This window comes from Myotis brandtii, unplaced genomic scaffold (assembly GCF_000412655.1).
Source record: "Myotis brandtii unplaced genomic scaffold, ASM41265v1 scaffold18, whole genome shotgun sequence".
Lineage (NCBI taxonomy): Eukaryota > Metazoa > Chordata > Mammalia > Chiroptera > Vespertilionidae > Myotis > Myotis brandtii.
The window spans coordinates 8,098,083-8,113,460 of record NW_005356674.1 but is presented as its reverse complement, the minus strand read 5'-3'; the positions used below and the strand labels follow the sequence as shown (position 1 = coordinate 8,113,460).

The window sequence follows — 15,378 nt, the reverse complement described above, 5'->3', positions numbered from 1 at the left end:
GTCTGTGGAAGCGATAAGCCTTTATTTTCCAGGGTAGAAGATGAAGAGATATCTCAAATTGATAGGTAAAGAAATCCTCGTGCAAATGTAGTGTTGGGCATTCGTGTTTGGGTAGAAATTTACCAAAGGCCCATGAGTGTTTTTTCAGGGCCCTTCCTAAAGGTGCCCTCGGTGAAAACCATGGACCCCGCCCGTGGTGGTCGGAACAGAGGCAGCCAGTCCCCATCACTGTTCTTGGGTACAGAGACCAGCCTGGAGCTGGTCCCACACACTGTTCAGATATGGGAAACGGAATTCCTCTCTTCATTTACAGCAGCGGTTCTCAACCTGTGGGTCGCGACCCCTTTGGGGGTTGAATGACCCTTTCACAGGGGTCGCCTAAGACCATCCTGCATATCAGATATTTACATTATGATTCATAACAGTAGCAACATTACAGTTATGAAGTAGCAACGAAAATAATTTTATGGTTGGGTCACAACATGAGGAACTGTATTTAAAGGGCCAGAAGGTTGAGAACCACTGATTTACAGCCACATATAAGGAGCAGAGTCTTCTCTTTTAAGCTGCCTTTCTCCCAGATTGCTCCCATAAATAGGAGAAAAGGGAAGAGCCACTGACTTTCAGGATACAGACTTTCTCACTGGACCCATGTGTTACCTCCTCGTTACTCGTCTGCCTGGAGGAAACAAATCAAAAACGAATCAAAAGACAAAGGCACTTCTTCATAAACTGCACTCCGTTGCCATCACGCTTGGGAGGGTAAGGGAAGGTTGTACTTGGATGCTTGTTTCTTTTCGTTGATTTGCAAAACGCCAGAGAAATTATAGGGAACGGAGGAAAAAAAGAGCCATAAATACAAATTAATTCCTTTTGTGTTTATGTTCTTTTTTCCATGGGTCAGGCTCCTTTTTTTTTTTTTTTTAACTCTCCAGGTGTGATGGGAGATCTCACATCCATACAGGAGAGTGGAGAGTTAATTAAAATTGTTGCTCCTACTCCCGGAAAGCAGCGCCTTTTCATTCAATGAACGGGCTGGCTGTGGAGTGTTGTCAGTGCATTTGTGTCCTCGCTGGAGTGTCGCACAAAAGCAGATCAAAGAGACCCTTCCCTCCACACAGGTTTCCTATCATCTTCTCCGCTAATGGACTCGGGAGCGCCTTCCACGGGCTGCATGGGGCTCGTGCCCTATTTTAGAAACGCCGTCTCGCGGTGTTGATGCCATGCAAGCCAGCTTTGATAGATGCTGTGGCAAACCACACTGAACGTTAATTAAGCCAGACCAGCCCCGACAGTCGGAGGCGTGGGAGAGTCTGGCAGAGAGTAACACCTCACCCCCTGCCGTGTGTATTTTGCTTTTCAACCCACCATGTGACAACCAGATATTAACACTTGAGATTGAACCCTCAGCTCTCACAAGCCACCTCGGGTTCTGTTGTTGTGTTTTCCCATTTCCTTTGCGTCTTTATGATTCTGTACTCTCCAGCTGCTATCCCCTACCCGGAGGGGGGAAACTGTTTGGGAGAAATCCTGCTGTCTCTCTCTTTAATGTGGTGACAAAATGCAATAAAACCGAGCAAAACACAAGCGGCCCCTGCAAGGCCTGTCTGAGCAGGCAGGCCAGGCGGCAGCCGAGGGTGGCCACTGTCTTGCCGCCCTGAGTGCCAGCAGAGAAAACCCGGCCTGGGCACCTCACCGATAAAAGGACTCCATTCTGCCATGCAGGCCTTTGTGAGGCGCCAAAGCTTGTCCTGGTTGCCATGGCTACTGTCTGATTGTGGAGGGTTTGTCACAGCGACTGATAAAGTGGGAAGGTTATTCTTGATAGGCCCGAGTAATCCTAACCTGGCAGAGCTCGAGGGTGCGGACTGAACTCTCTTTACATCGGGAGTGCAGGGCTGGGGGCAGGGGTTCAGGGTGAGGCAGCCCCAGCGGGTGCCCAGCAGGAGGATGCTGGCCAGTGCTGGTCTGGAAGGCAGGTCCCTTTGTGTCCAGGGGGTCAGGCAGAAGGGGAGGTGCTGTGTCCTTTGCTGCCATCTCTGTCCTGAGTGGGGCTTCAAGGGACAGGGCCAGAATAGGGCCCCTCTACCCCTGACCCGTAAATAAATAGGTTACTCCTGTACCGCGCTCTCCTCCCCTCCCTCCTTCCCGTCCTACTCCCCTCCTTTAACTTCCTCTTCTCCTCCTCCCCCTTCCCTTCTCCTCCCTTCTGTTCTCCGCCCTTCTCCCTTCCTCCCCTCCATTCCCTTTTACCAGCTGTTCCTTTAGAAGTCCCACTTCTCGTTCTCCTCACATGGAGAATGATGGGAAGGCAAGGTGTGAGTGACAGCTGACGGATGCTGCCTCAGCTTCGCAGACTGTCACAGCAGAGACCTAGTGGGTGATGTAGGCAGAGTGTCCCCGAGGGCGAGGGCGCTGCCTCAGAACTAACTCCTGGGAGGACTCGAACACCGATTCCCGGGCCTCAGCCCAGAGTGTCTGGTCTGGTTGGTCTGGGTTGGGTCCCAAACTCTGAATTTCTTTCTTTTCTTTTTTTTTAATTGATTGGGGTGCCATTGGGTAACATGCTCATAGAGGTTTCAGGTGAGGGTTTCTCTGTTACAAGATCGGTATATTGCCCTGTGTGCCCACAACAAGCTCCCAGGAGTTGCTGATGCTGCCGGCCCAGGGAGCACAGTGAGAGCCACTGACATAGGCCAGGACTTATTCGATGCAGTTGAAGAAACGGATACATTCGTTGCCAGCCGACCAGGTGACTTGTCGCCACGCTGGGACAGGTGCTCCGTGATAGGAGCTTTAAAAGCCATTTGAGGAGACAGAGCTGGTTGTCCCCTTATCTCCCTTCCACTCCTCCAGCCCAGGGCAGCCAGATGAGCTGGTTCTACTCCTAAAAAGACCTGCAGCAGGACAGCCCCTGGCCAGGACGGCCCCTCCGTTAAGCCCACCCTCCTCGGGGATCGAAGCCCGGCGTGGTCTCCGTGTGCACCTGCTGGAGCTCTCCCCTGGATGCCCTGGGCCCAGCCTGAGTCCCGGGAAGCCTGCCTCGAGCACGGCCCACGTCCTTCCTCTTCTGCTGGCCTTCGAAGCCTCGCGGCCCTGCCAACGGGCCCTTTGTATCCTGGTTTCTTGGGTGTCTGTGCTGTTGCCTCTGCTGGACTGTGAACCCCAGCCCAGGACGGTGCCTCCATCCATGCTGCGCCCACCACGGCTTCGAAATACTAGCAGAATGAATCCGTGTGGCTGCCTCGGTTGGAAGGAAATTGGATACATGTAGAGATGCTCAGAGGCCAACCTAACTGAGATCGGGAGTCCCGTGGAGACACAAGCCAGGGGTGGGGCTGCACGTCAGTGTTAGCGAGGAGCTGGAATAAGAAACTAGGCCTGATGCAGGGGACCCCGTGCCGTCCTCACACTGGGGTTCTCTCCCTGTGGGAACAGGACTGAGTTTTTAAACTCAAAGGCAAAAACAAACAAACAAAAATGAAGTACAAGGAAAAATTCAAAGGCAAGTGTTGGGCAAGTCTCCCAACCCCCCATCCTGATTTGAAATAAAACACGGGCAAGTATTCACGTACCCCTTGTCGGCAGGCTGCATAGCACAGGGGTGTGTGTGTGTGTGTGTGTGTGTGTGTCTGGATGCAAATGGCTTGATCATTTGTCACTGTAACTTCACTCCCCACGACACGCTCTGAAATCGTCCACATCAGCATGTGTTGTCTGTCATATGCCCTGAATCCGTCTTTGAGGCGACATGATTGTGCTTCTTCCATGAAATGAGAATAAAACAAAATTGACGGATTAATCCTTTGGCTCTAATTCTTTGCCAACTATGCGGACTGACATGGGGCCGGTCACAACATGAGGAACTGTATTGGACTCTGAGGTCCCGTGTTGGCAGTTGGACTCTGAACCCTAAGCATCCTCAGAGCCAGGGCCTCTGGCTGCTTTGTGGAGGTGGCAGCTGAACAGTCCCCTCTCCGGAGGCAGCAGCGTCCCTCACAGTGGCTTTCTCCCTTAGGGCGTCGAGGTGCAGACAGACTACGTGCCCCTGCTGAACTCGCTTGCAGCCTACGGCTGGCAGCTCACCTGTGTGCTGCCAACGCCCGTCGTCAAGACTAACAGGTAACAGAAGGGTCATTGCTGTTGCTGAGCGCTCACTCTGTGCAGGCGCTGTTCCCAGGAAGCGCTTCATGTACATAACCTGGGAGGCGGGTGTGGCTGCATGAGCTCTCCTGCTGGGAAGTGGCAGGGCTAGAATCTTGGATTCCTAACCCCCTGCCCCAGAGCTCTCACTGCACCCCTCTTCCTACATGGGGAGCCTTGACCAGAGAAGCACTCCTGCCCAGCATGTCAGAGATGAGCTAGCTGGACTGAGGAGACTTGGGCCTCTCAGCTGCCGAAGAAACTCAGCACCTACTGTGTGCTCTGTGCCGGGCTAGAGAGGCATTTTTATATAAAATCGTTTTATAGCTGAGGATAGTGTGGCCAGAGCGTGGGGAGGACAATCATGGTGCTGGTCAGCAGCCCCACGAAGAACATGCGAAGACCTGGAGCCGGGCCCTTGCTTGTGGCACTCCCTCCGATTTCACATTCATGGTGGGGTGTCCACCCCCAGCTCTGCCCACCACCCCTTGAGCCACGGGCTTGTCCGAGTCATCCCAATGCTAAAAGCCTTGCATCTGGGTTTGCTATCGAAACTAGTCCTCCTAACTATCCTCTAAGCATAGATTGGATTCCCATTTTACAGATGAGGAAACTGAGGCTCAGAGAGGCTCAGCCAACATACCTGAGGCCACACAACCACTAAGGGGCAGAACCTGGGCCTAGAACCTCAATTGAAAAATCAAGGGCTCCCTCTCCTTCGCCTCTTGGCCCACCGATAGGGATGCTCCTGCCCGTGGCCCTCGGTGCTCTGCCTGCCCCGATCCTGCTGCACACCCACCACTCCAGGGTGATGGACAGCATGGGGCAAGGCTGGTGATCTGGGGGGATGGCAGGCAGTGCAGCCCGGGCTCAGACTGAGAGTGGCGAATGATCAGTGCCTTTCCTGTGTCCTTCTGCAAGCTCGTCTGGGCTCTCAACATGTCTCCCACCTGACACTGGGACACAGTGGCCTGTGTACCTGCAGGAGCCAGTCTGTAGCTACTTCTGGCCCTTGGCCACTGGGAGCCACCGTATTGCTGCTCAGCCAAGAGTCCTGTGGGCACAGGGCGATGCAGCGGAGTAGAAAGGATCCTGCCTGGGTTTGTGGCTTGCAGACTTGAACCCAAGTCCCCAGTCTGCCCCCTTGGGCCAGCCAGGTGGCTTCTTGGAGTCTGTGTGCCAGTCCACGAAGTCTGGTCCAGAAGCCAGGGGACTACAAGAGTCACAATGAGCACGTCTTTGAATATGAAGGCCCAGCTGGTTCTGGACTAAGCTCAAAGGGTGCAGACAGGTCTCTGTCTGTCTGTCTGTCTCGGGTAGTCACACCTGCCAAATAATTCTCCCTAACCCTCCACTTCCCTGTGCCTTAAATGACCCCTAGTAGTGAAGTGGGAGACCGCACTGAACCAGGCAGATCCGAGCTTAAATCTTGGCTGTCTGCGCTGGAGCCTGCTCCTTACACAAGCTTTCATTTCCTGTCTATAAAGACGTCTGCCCCAGTCCTTGGAACACTGTGGAGGCCTAAATGAGACATTATGGGTGGGTCACCCAGCCCAACCCCGGAATAAAACAGGAAATATGAGTGTCTCCCCCTGACCCTCTGACGTGGTGTCCAAGTAGGGACACAATGTCTCAGCCGGAAGGACATTTACAAAATAATAGATTTAAGAAAGTGATAGGAAGGGTGGAGGCAGGAGAGAAAACCATCCCCTTCACAATATTTCTATCATCTCTAAAGGCAGCTCCAGGGGTCCTGCCTTCCTGGAGGAAAAAACGCACGCACTGGGCCGTAAAAATGAGCGGCACTCCTGGGCATCCCTCGCCGGCTTTGTTAATGCCACTCCCTGCCTTGCCCGCCGCCTTCCCATGTGTGTGCCTGCAGGAGCAGCGTGGCCTGCCTCAGTGAGGGCGAATCGGGCCTTGGCCGGGACCTGTGCGCAGCCAGCCCTCCACCCGCTGTCCCTGTGATGGCTGATGGGCAGAGCTCTTCACCCAGGTCCTCATCCTCCTGCCCATCCTGGGCCAGCCAGGCCCCTCGCGGCCTCACTACCAAGGACAGATTTGGAAGAGGCACGCCACCCCTCTGAGAGTCACTGAAGAAGCCACTTTGTCATCATTTGGCACGATGCCAGCTGTTCTTTCACATCAGGGGGAGGGCGTTTCTCACCGTGAAGCTGACTTTGCAGGGATGCCCGCAAAGCTTGTGTTGAGCACCCGAGATGGCCCCCCGGAAGCCAGGGCGGGTGGCCTGGGGTGGGAGAGTGGGGGCTTCCTGTTCTGACCCCTCACTGTCATTCCTGCGGGTGGTCAGCCTTGAAGCTAGGGATGCAGTGTCTGCGAGGTTTGCGGCTCCCCAGGTATAACCTAACTCCTTCTCTGCTCCTGTGTGTGACAGGGAGGGAAACGTCTCCACCAAGCAGATCGTCTTCCTTCAGAGACCGTGTCTACCTCAGAAACTCAAGAAGAAGGAATCCAAGGTGAGTGGCCGTGGTTGCCTTTCTCAGGTTTCTCCAGTGGGGCTTCATCCGCAAGGGGGTTTTCCTACCGCAGGTGGTGGGCAGCCTGCTGCAGCTGCTAACGGCTCCAAGCCCAAGGACACCTGAGCCCCTCAGCGACCTGATCAGGCCTGAAGCTGCCAGAATGGGACAGGCAAGGGCACTGGAGGGCCTCATCTGCCAGCATCCTGCTGGTCGGGCCAGAAAGGCGGACGAGAGAGGTTCTTGCAGACACTCGAGCGTGCCAGACATTCCCCCTGGGCTAAGAATAGGGGCACGAAGTCAGCTGCGTTCTGACGAGATGCTGGGGGTGGGAGGGGGGGTCGTGTCTCTGCATCTTCATCTTGTTGCACGCTGGCTGAGCTCTGGCCTGCCCGGGGAGCCCTCGGGACATCAGAAGTTTGGCGATCTTGGCAGGCAGACCCTGCTAGAGCCCCTTTGTGACAGCCCCAACCTGCAGGCCTCCGAGTGGCAGCAGCTGGTCTAGACAGAGGTCAGCCTTAGCCTGTGGCAGTGAGCCCTCCAGTCAGGCTGCCCTGCCATCGCCAAGGTCCTTTTCCCCTCCCTGGTCGTTGCGTGAACCGTCCGGGAAACACAGTCGCGCTGAGAGACTGTGGCCATGCTCAGAACATCTCCCGTGTTTGATGCGGTCGATCCCGGGTCCTTCCCTGTGTCAGATGATTCTGACGTTCCACACCCCCATGCTTTCCGGTGGGTGTGTCACCAAGTGTCAGGAAGGGGCAGGTGAGTCTAGGGAACCTGCCAAAGCCCAAGTCAGTGTCACCTGGAGCCAGCCCGCGCCACCTTCGATGGCAAGGCCGTGTTCCCAGGCAGAGCCTGCAGGCCTGCTCACGCCTCACGCTTGGCAGTCTTGCTTCCTCGTGTTCTTTGGACACGGAGCCCGGACAGGAGCACCAAGCAAGTGGACAGATTGGGGCAGCCCCTCTCCAGCCAACACATCCAGGGGGAACCCGTTTGTGGGACGAACGCCAAGGAAATGGCGCCTTGAAGCCTGTTGAGGGGGAGTGCAGAGGACTCTCTCTCCAGGCGCTGATGCACATGTGACTGGTGACAGCAGCAGAGAACCGACAGGCAGTTGCCAACCCACCCTGTATTGCCAGGAGCAGTAGCCGCGGGGTGGGGGGGGGGGGGTCAGCCTGGACTGCTGTCAGTGGTGGCATAGCCGTGGGCTCCGGGGGACTGTGCACATTCACAGTGACATTCAACAACCACGCTGGCAAGGTCTCCACCAGCCACCAGAGGAAGCTGCTTCTGCCTTTAAGAGTGGGAGGGGGTGCTGCCTTGTCCTGGCTGCTCTCCTGGTTGTGGCGCCGACGACTCCCAAAGCAAAGACGTGCGGTTTGATTTTGGTGCAGACCATGCATCTCAGAGGGGCAGCCAGTGGGAACCTGAGCGGGCGGGAGGTTTCAGAGGTGGAGTGTTAAAGCTGGTGGAGTGTTAAAGCTGGTGGAGTGTTAAAGCTGGTGGAGTGTTAAAGCTGGTGGAGTGTTAAAGCTGGTGGAGTGTTAAAGCTGGTGGAGTGTTAAAGCTGGTGGAGTGTTAAAGCTGGTGGAGTGTTAAAGCTGGTGGAGTGTTAAAGCTGGTGGAGTGTTAAAGCTGGTGGAGTGTTAAAGCTGGTGGAGTGTTAAAGCTGGTGGAGTGTTAAAGCTGGTGGAGTGTTAAAGCTGGTGGAGTGTTAAAGCTGGTGGAGTGTTAAAGCTGGTGGAGTGTTAAAGCTGGTGGAGTGTTAAAGCTGGTGGAGTGTTAAAGCTGGTGGAGTGTTAAAGCTGGTGGAGTGTTAAAGCTGGTGGAGTGTTAAAGCTGGTGGAGTGTTAAAGCTGGTGGAGTGTTAAAGCTGGTGGAGTGTTAAAGCTGGTGGAGTGTTAAAGCTGGTGGAGTGTTAAAGCTGGTGGAGTGTTAAAGCTGGTGGAGTGTTAAAGCTGGTGGAGTGTTAAAGCTGGTGGAGTGTTAAAGCTGGTGGAGTGTTAAAGCTGGTGTGAGAGAGAATCCAGCGGGACGGGAGTCTGATTTTCTGGTCGGTAGAAACTTCCATACAAAGCAACTACGCGAATATGGGGTGGCTGCTTTCTCCTTTGTTATCCCCGAGTCATTCCAAGTTCGGATGGGCTGGTGCCGAGCTCTTGTCCTCGGTGTGACCTCGAGAGAGCACCCGGCCAGTGGAGTCCCAGAGAGGGGGCTTCACAGCACCGTCTCCGTCTCCCCGTCCCTGTCACCTGCTGCTCAGCTGACGCGGGGGGCGTTCTGCTCCCACAGGTCTGTGGGTTCCCGTGACTGGGCAGCAGCCCCATCTCGTCCTCACGGCGCTGAGCGCCTGCAGCACTGACACTGTCGGCTGCTCTTGCCTCTTTAAGCTCCTTTTCCTCTTGGCTCCGTCCCACCATCTCCTGGCTCCATCCCACCCTCCCCTCCTGGCTTCCCACCAGGTTCCTCGGGGCTCAGGCCCAGCCATTGCTCCTCTCACTCTCTTCCCTGTCCTAGAGAGTCTCTTTCATCCCCAGAGGGAGAACATCTCTCACCACCTCTGCCGTGACCCTTGTATCTGCATTGCAGCCCTTGCTTCTCCCCTGCCCAGCTCACCTGTCCTGTTACTGCTCAGCGATCTCAGAGAAACGCGTGATTTTGCCCCTCCTCCTCACCTGGCCCACCTCCCCTTACCTAGAGGAATGGGCCACCACCAACCCAGAGGCACCAGCCCACCTGGGGTCATCTTGGACTTTCCCCATCCCTTTCCCCCAGCAGTGAAGCCTTAGACATGTCTATTTTAGGTCCTAGAATCCCTGGGTTCCTCCACTTCTCTTCACCCTCACTTGCTTCAACTACTCCAGTCTCCTAATGGCAGGTCTCCCTTCAAATATGTTCTCTGTTCGGAGACAAAGTGATCTTTTGAAAAAGCCAGTTGGCCCAGCCGGTGTGGCTCAGTGGTTGAGCATCCACCTATGAACTAGGACAGTGGTCGGCAAACCGCGGCTCGTGAGCCACATGCGGCTCTTTGGCCCCGTGGCATGGGCCATGAAGTTTCAATTGCACTGTACGTGCGCGCCCACACGTGGTATTTTGTGGAAAAGCCACACTCAAGGGGCCAGTTTGCCGACCACTGAACTAGGAGGTCACGGTTCAATTCCCAGTCAGGGCACATGCCCATGTTGCGGGCACTCTGTGCAGGAGGCAGCCAATCACTGAGGCTCTCTCATCATAGATGTTTCCATCTCTCTCCCCATCTCCCTGCCTCTCTGAAATCAATAAAAAAATTTTTTTAAGAAAAAACCCATTGAATCATGTCACCTCACTGCTTAGAACGGTTCTTTGTATGAAGATCTGGAATGTGGTCCACAAGGCTCCGTGTGATCAGCCCCCGGGTCCTGCTTGCCGGCGATGTTGGCCTGCGTGCTCCTCTGTGCCTCTCCTGCCTCAGGGCCTTTGCTTCTGCTCTCCCCTGCCTAGGACACGCTCTTCCTCGGTATTTTCTCAGGGCGGTGTGATACCCTGGGGAGAACCCCGTTTGTCTCTTCCCGGGCTCTCCTCTACCGGTTTGTGCTCATTCGTTTATCCTCTCCTGGGAGAGTCTGTCCATGAGAGCACAGACGTGTGCTTCTGACTGTTGCCTGCCCAGTGCCTGGCTTTTAGCTGGTACTCAACAAATATCTGTTGAATCAGTGAACGAGGAATCAAAATTCTGAGCCCGGGACATGCCTGTTATGTCCAGCATTGAAACTTAAGAAGAGAAAATCCCAAGATTGGCACAGCGGGGACGAAGCACATGTAGTCGTCTTTTAATCAGCAGAGTGACAGAACCCTCTCATCAAGACTTTTCAGCATTTGAAAGAAACCTCTCTGTGTGAGTGTGATGTGGAGCTCCCTCGAAGGTGAGAGGTGGTTTCCACGATGCCGGAGCGTCTTCCTTCCCGCTAACCTCGCTGGCGTGGGGGCAGGTCGCGGACAGTCTTTAAAATGTGTGAATTAAATCCATCAGCCCCTCCTGACACGGAACTCTGGGCACACACCGCTATGAGGTGGATTGTCCCTTCCCCCGGTTCCTTCTGACATGGACGGCTATGTGGGATCCTTCCTGGTTTAGGCATCAGTGCCACCCCCACGTGGAGAGACACCCTGCGTGGGAAGACTGGCACGGGCATGGCGCAGCCAGGCAGTTAGCAGCTGTGTGTGGAGTGCAGAGACTCCCTGGTACCACTCAAGACATGGGAAGGTCCCCCAGGCCTTTAAGTGGGGATGTCACACCCCGCCCCTCAGAGCTGCCACCCAGAAAGCAGTCCCTGGGGCTGCACATCCCTGCCTCTCTCTGCTTCTTGCTTTCTGAGATGTCATCTTTTTGAGCCTTGGGATCTGGAGCAGTTTTTGTTGTTTGTTAGAGACAACAAGAGGGGAAGGGGGAAGCCTGGGTGGGAAGGGAGCGGTGTGACGGTGGGAGGGAGGGAGGCAGAGGGAGCCCGTCCGTGGATGGCACGGCTGGGGTCAGGCGAGCCTGGGGGCTGTCCTTGTGTCCCAGCTGTTTCTCACACAGCGAGTCTCTGCCCACGTGCTTTTTTTGCTTGGCGGTTCTTCGATTGTGGCCCCTGGACCAGCAGTATCAGCCTCAGCTGGGAGCTTGTTAGAAATGCAGTCTGCCTCCCCTCCCCAGGCCCTCGGAGTCACAGGGGGTGGGGGATCTGGCTGAAGGAGCTCTCCGGCGATTGTGATGCCCACTCCAGGCCGAGAGCCGGTGTCTTAATTGAAGAGTTTAGGCCCCTTTCCAGCCTCACCCGTGGCCCTCTATCTACATTTTATCATTATTGATTTTTTTAAAAATGGGCCTGTCAGGGAGTCCTCAGTGTAGATACTTGTTTTTAATAAACTGAACCAAAGAATCTTTAATGGCCATAAATCTAGACTTCCATTAGCTGACCACCCGGCCTAATGATCAAGTGCCTGGTCTAGCAGATGCATCTGAACATGGTGAAGTCTGAAAGCTGAGGCACTCACGCATTGGGCTGAGCCATCCAAAGGGGTGTTGCCTCCTTCCTTCTCTCTAGGTCAAGAGCCTAAAGCAGTGGTTCTCAACCTTCTGGCCCTTTAAATACAGTTCCTCATGTTGTGACCCAACCATAAAATTATTTTCGTTGCTACTTCATAACTGTAATGTTGCTACTGTTATGAATTGTAATGTAAACATCTGATATGCAGGATGGTCTTAGGCGACCCGTGAAAGGGTCGTTTGACCACCAAAGGGGTCGCGACCCACAGGTTGAGAACCTCTGGCCTAAAGCCTTTCACCCACAGCGTGGCTCAGTGGTTGAACATCGACCCGTGAATCAGGAGGTCACGGTTCGATTCCCAGTCAAAGCACATGCCTGGGTTTGGGGGCATGCAGAAAGCAGCTGATTGGTTATTCTCTCTCATCACTGATTTTTCTATCTCTCTCCCTCTCCCTTCCTCTTTCTGAAATCAATAAATACATATATACATATATGTAATATATATATTAAAAAGAGGTTGGAAGGGTAGTGTGGAGCCAGAGGCAGCTGTGTTTGAATTCTAGCTCTGCTATTTCTAGCTATGTGACTTTGGGCAAGGTACTTAACCTCTCTGAACCTCCTCATGCTCATCTATAAACTGACTCTAACAGTGCCTACTGAGAGTATTGCTTTGGGGATCCAGGGAAATGGGAAACTTTGTCACTGTCTGAGACACATAGTAGGCACCTTGGTAAGTGTTTGTTCTTTACGGGGCAGGTATTCTACAGGCAGTCGGCAGCTCAGAACATTTAGCTTTTAGATTCTACAGACCCTAAGTTTTGCCCACTGCTACTTCCCTGCTTCATGAGAATGTCCCTGCAAAGGAGAGAAAGAGGAAAGGGGAGGATTTGAGTCAGAGCCTACTTGGTACCTGGCTGCGGCACCGGGGACAGCACGGGGACTCAGTGATGTCATCACAAACCCATCTGAGGACACGGAACACAGAGCAGTCCGGGAAGGCATTTGGCTTGGCAGAGATTCCTGAGTTGACTCTGAAGGACAGAAAACATTGGCTGGAGTAGCTCCCTCCCAGCTCCGCTCCGACAGTCCTGAGTCCTCTGTCCAGCAGGCCGGGCTGGTTCGGGAAGAGAGTGGCCGGTGTGCCTGCCACACGCCTTTTCTGTGGCTTGTGTCCTCCTGTTTCTTCTGTCAGGAGATCAACAAAATGGGGTCTTCTTCTGGAACCTGGATATGGCCAGGCATGCAGAGGAACACAGACCTTCTGTTGTTTGTTTAGCAAGAGCAGCCCCTGGGTTTGCATTAGTCAGTAAGTGTCCAGGATGGACTCTGGCAAAGGTGGCAGCTCCTCGGTTATAGAGCATCCGACTGCAGGGGGCGCTGTGCACGCCCACTCGTGTGACCCGGCCCCTTGGTTGTGCACTGCAGCCCTGGAGGCTGAGACAACTATTTCAGAGATGATGGACTTGAGACTTGGAGAGATTCATAACTTGCCCCAGGATAGAGAGCCAACAAGTGCCAGGACGGGGATTTGAACCGGGCTCTCGGCTGCTGTGATGTTTTAACATGTAGGGCCTTTCACCACTTTTTTAGCAAAAGGAAAGCTTCCTCCGACTTCCCTGCTAGCCGACTGCCTCTCAGAGAAATGCACATCGGTAGGCTTAACTGGTGTTTTTCTAAAAACATGCAAAAATGCAGGAGCTCTATTTGGGGACATGGATTTTTATTTACTAGTAAGGCTCTTCCATTTGGGCTGGCATATGAAGCAGTGGCAGTGGCTGCCTATAACAAGGCAGCAATTAGGGACCACGAGCGCTTGTGCCCGAGAGCCACAGAGGCTTGGCATCGGAGGCAGCAGCAGAGGCTCTGGGGCACCCGGTTGGCGCCCCGCACTTGTGGTTACAGAGCCGAGACGCCTGCTTCAGTCTAGGTTGGCGCGGGCACCCTTGGGATGGGGGTCTGAGGCACCACTTTGCCTTTAAGGGGTCCCATTGTCTGGAACTCATGGCTTAGGTGGAAGAAGCTTAGAGTGTGAGAGAGAGAACCCGCACAAAGGAGTATCTGAGCAAACCCCGTCCAACATGGGAAGTGAACGCCTTTGGGAATTTGGGGTAGCCTGCTTCAGTCTAGGTTGGCGCGGGCACCCTTGGGATGGGGGTCTGAGGCACCACTTTGCCTTTAAGGGGTCCCATTGTCAGGAACTCATGGCTTAGGTGGAAGAAGCTTAGAGTGTGAGAGAGAGAACCCGCACAAAGGAGTATCTGAGCAAACCCCGTCCAACATGGGAAGTGAACGCCTTTGGGAATTTGGGGGGAGGGTGGGGAGGAGGAGGGCAGGATAGATGTTAAGTCCTAACCTCAACATGCACTTTGCTCCTTTTCTTCTTTGATGGGAAATCTTGTCCAAAGGTGTTCGACCCAAGGACCCCATGGTGTGTGCAACCTCAGGACCCTGTGGCTGTTTAGGCAAATGTTTTCTTTGGGGGAGTAGATCGTTACCACTGAAAATTCTGCAACGGTGGCAGATTTTTAAAAATTTACATAGCACATTTTTTGGTTTTTCCTAGCAAGGCACTCAGTTATTTAGCATGTGCTAAAGCCTTAAGAAATCATTTTCCACTGATGGTGCAATTGCATTCCTGGGCTCCCCTCTCCAGCCCAGCAAGAAGCCATCAGAACCGAAGGCTGCCTTTGTTCTTCTTTCAATCACAGAGTGTCTGAGATTTAAGTCCATATTTGGCAAAACCAACGTGGTGTGACCGAAGTAGAAAGAAATGACCGTGATGGGAACTTAACTGAACCCTTGTGTGCACGTGGGTCACGGAGCTGCACCTGCAGGGGGGCCAAGTCCCATGATTCTCTTCTTCCCGGTGAGACCACTCCCTGCAGCGGGGGCTCCTGTCTCTGGCCCCCATCCACCTACCTCTCTCTCCTCGGAGGTTTCTCTCTCGTTCTTTGTGCCGGTCACAACAGGGCCTAGCGCATCCACCAGATCCCTTGGCTGTCATCTTCCCGAGGGTACACCACATCTGGCACCTGACTCTGTGGGTCCCCACCCAGAGTGGACTGCCCCCCAGCTCTGAGGTGGAGGCATGCTGGGGGATACTGACCACCCCAGGAGGACAGAGGTCAGAGGGGCTTTTGCTCAGGAAGACTGGGGGGGACCCCTGATGTTTGGGGAGTAGAAGAAAAAGGCTGCAGTTCTGCTGAGTGGTCAGCCCACAGAACACATTCCTCATTTATAAACACGAGGACCCGTTTCTCTGAATCTTCCAAGGTATTTTTTTAACACCCCACAATGTTTCCATGTCTGCTCAAGCTCATTTGCCCAGATCACTTCCAAGTGCACAGGCTGCTACCCTGTCTGCCTCTGGGACCGTTCATGTCATCAGCAGACTCAGCGGGACTTTCAGTGTTTCCCACTCTGTTTCTTCCTTAAATTAATTTCTCTTTTTGGAGATCAACCAGAAGTAAGGTGCAGATACACCGGTCCCTCCTCACTAAACCCCAGGCCATGTTTTGACTCTAAAATTACAGGACTGGTTGACATCGAAACTCAGTGCAGCCAGCATGTCTGGGCTCTGTCGTCCTTCCATTCATTTATCCCACAAGTAGGGTGAGTGCCTACTCTGTGCCAGGCACTGTGCTCTGCCCCAGGGATGCAGGAGGAAATAGGACAGGCGGCTTCCCTGACCTCATGGAACTTAAATCTGGTGTCATTAATGGTAACAGCAAGTGTGTCTGGTATATGAT

The 15,378-nt window shown here is 54.0% G+C and overlaps 1 protein-coding gene across 1 annotated transcript in view; it reads left to right on the top strand.

The window, feature by feature from the left end:
* The window catches only part of RFTN1 (raftlin, lipid raft linker 1), a 180,604-nt gene that overhangs the window by 162,685 nt on the left and 2,541 nt on the right, over positions 1-15,378 (top strand). The window contains exons 8-9 of the mRNA XM_005863630.2: positions 4,019-4,122; positions 6,539-6,620. Coding sequence (XP_005863692.1) covers positions 4,019-4,122; positions 6,539-6,620 — 186 coding nt within the window. The remainder of the gene's footprint in view (positions 1-4,018; positions 4,123-6,538; positions 6,621-15,378) is intronic.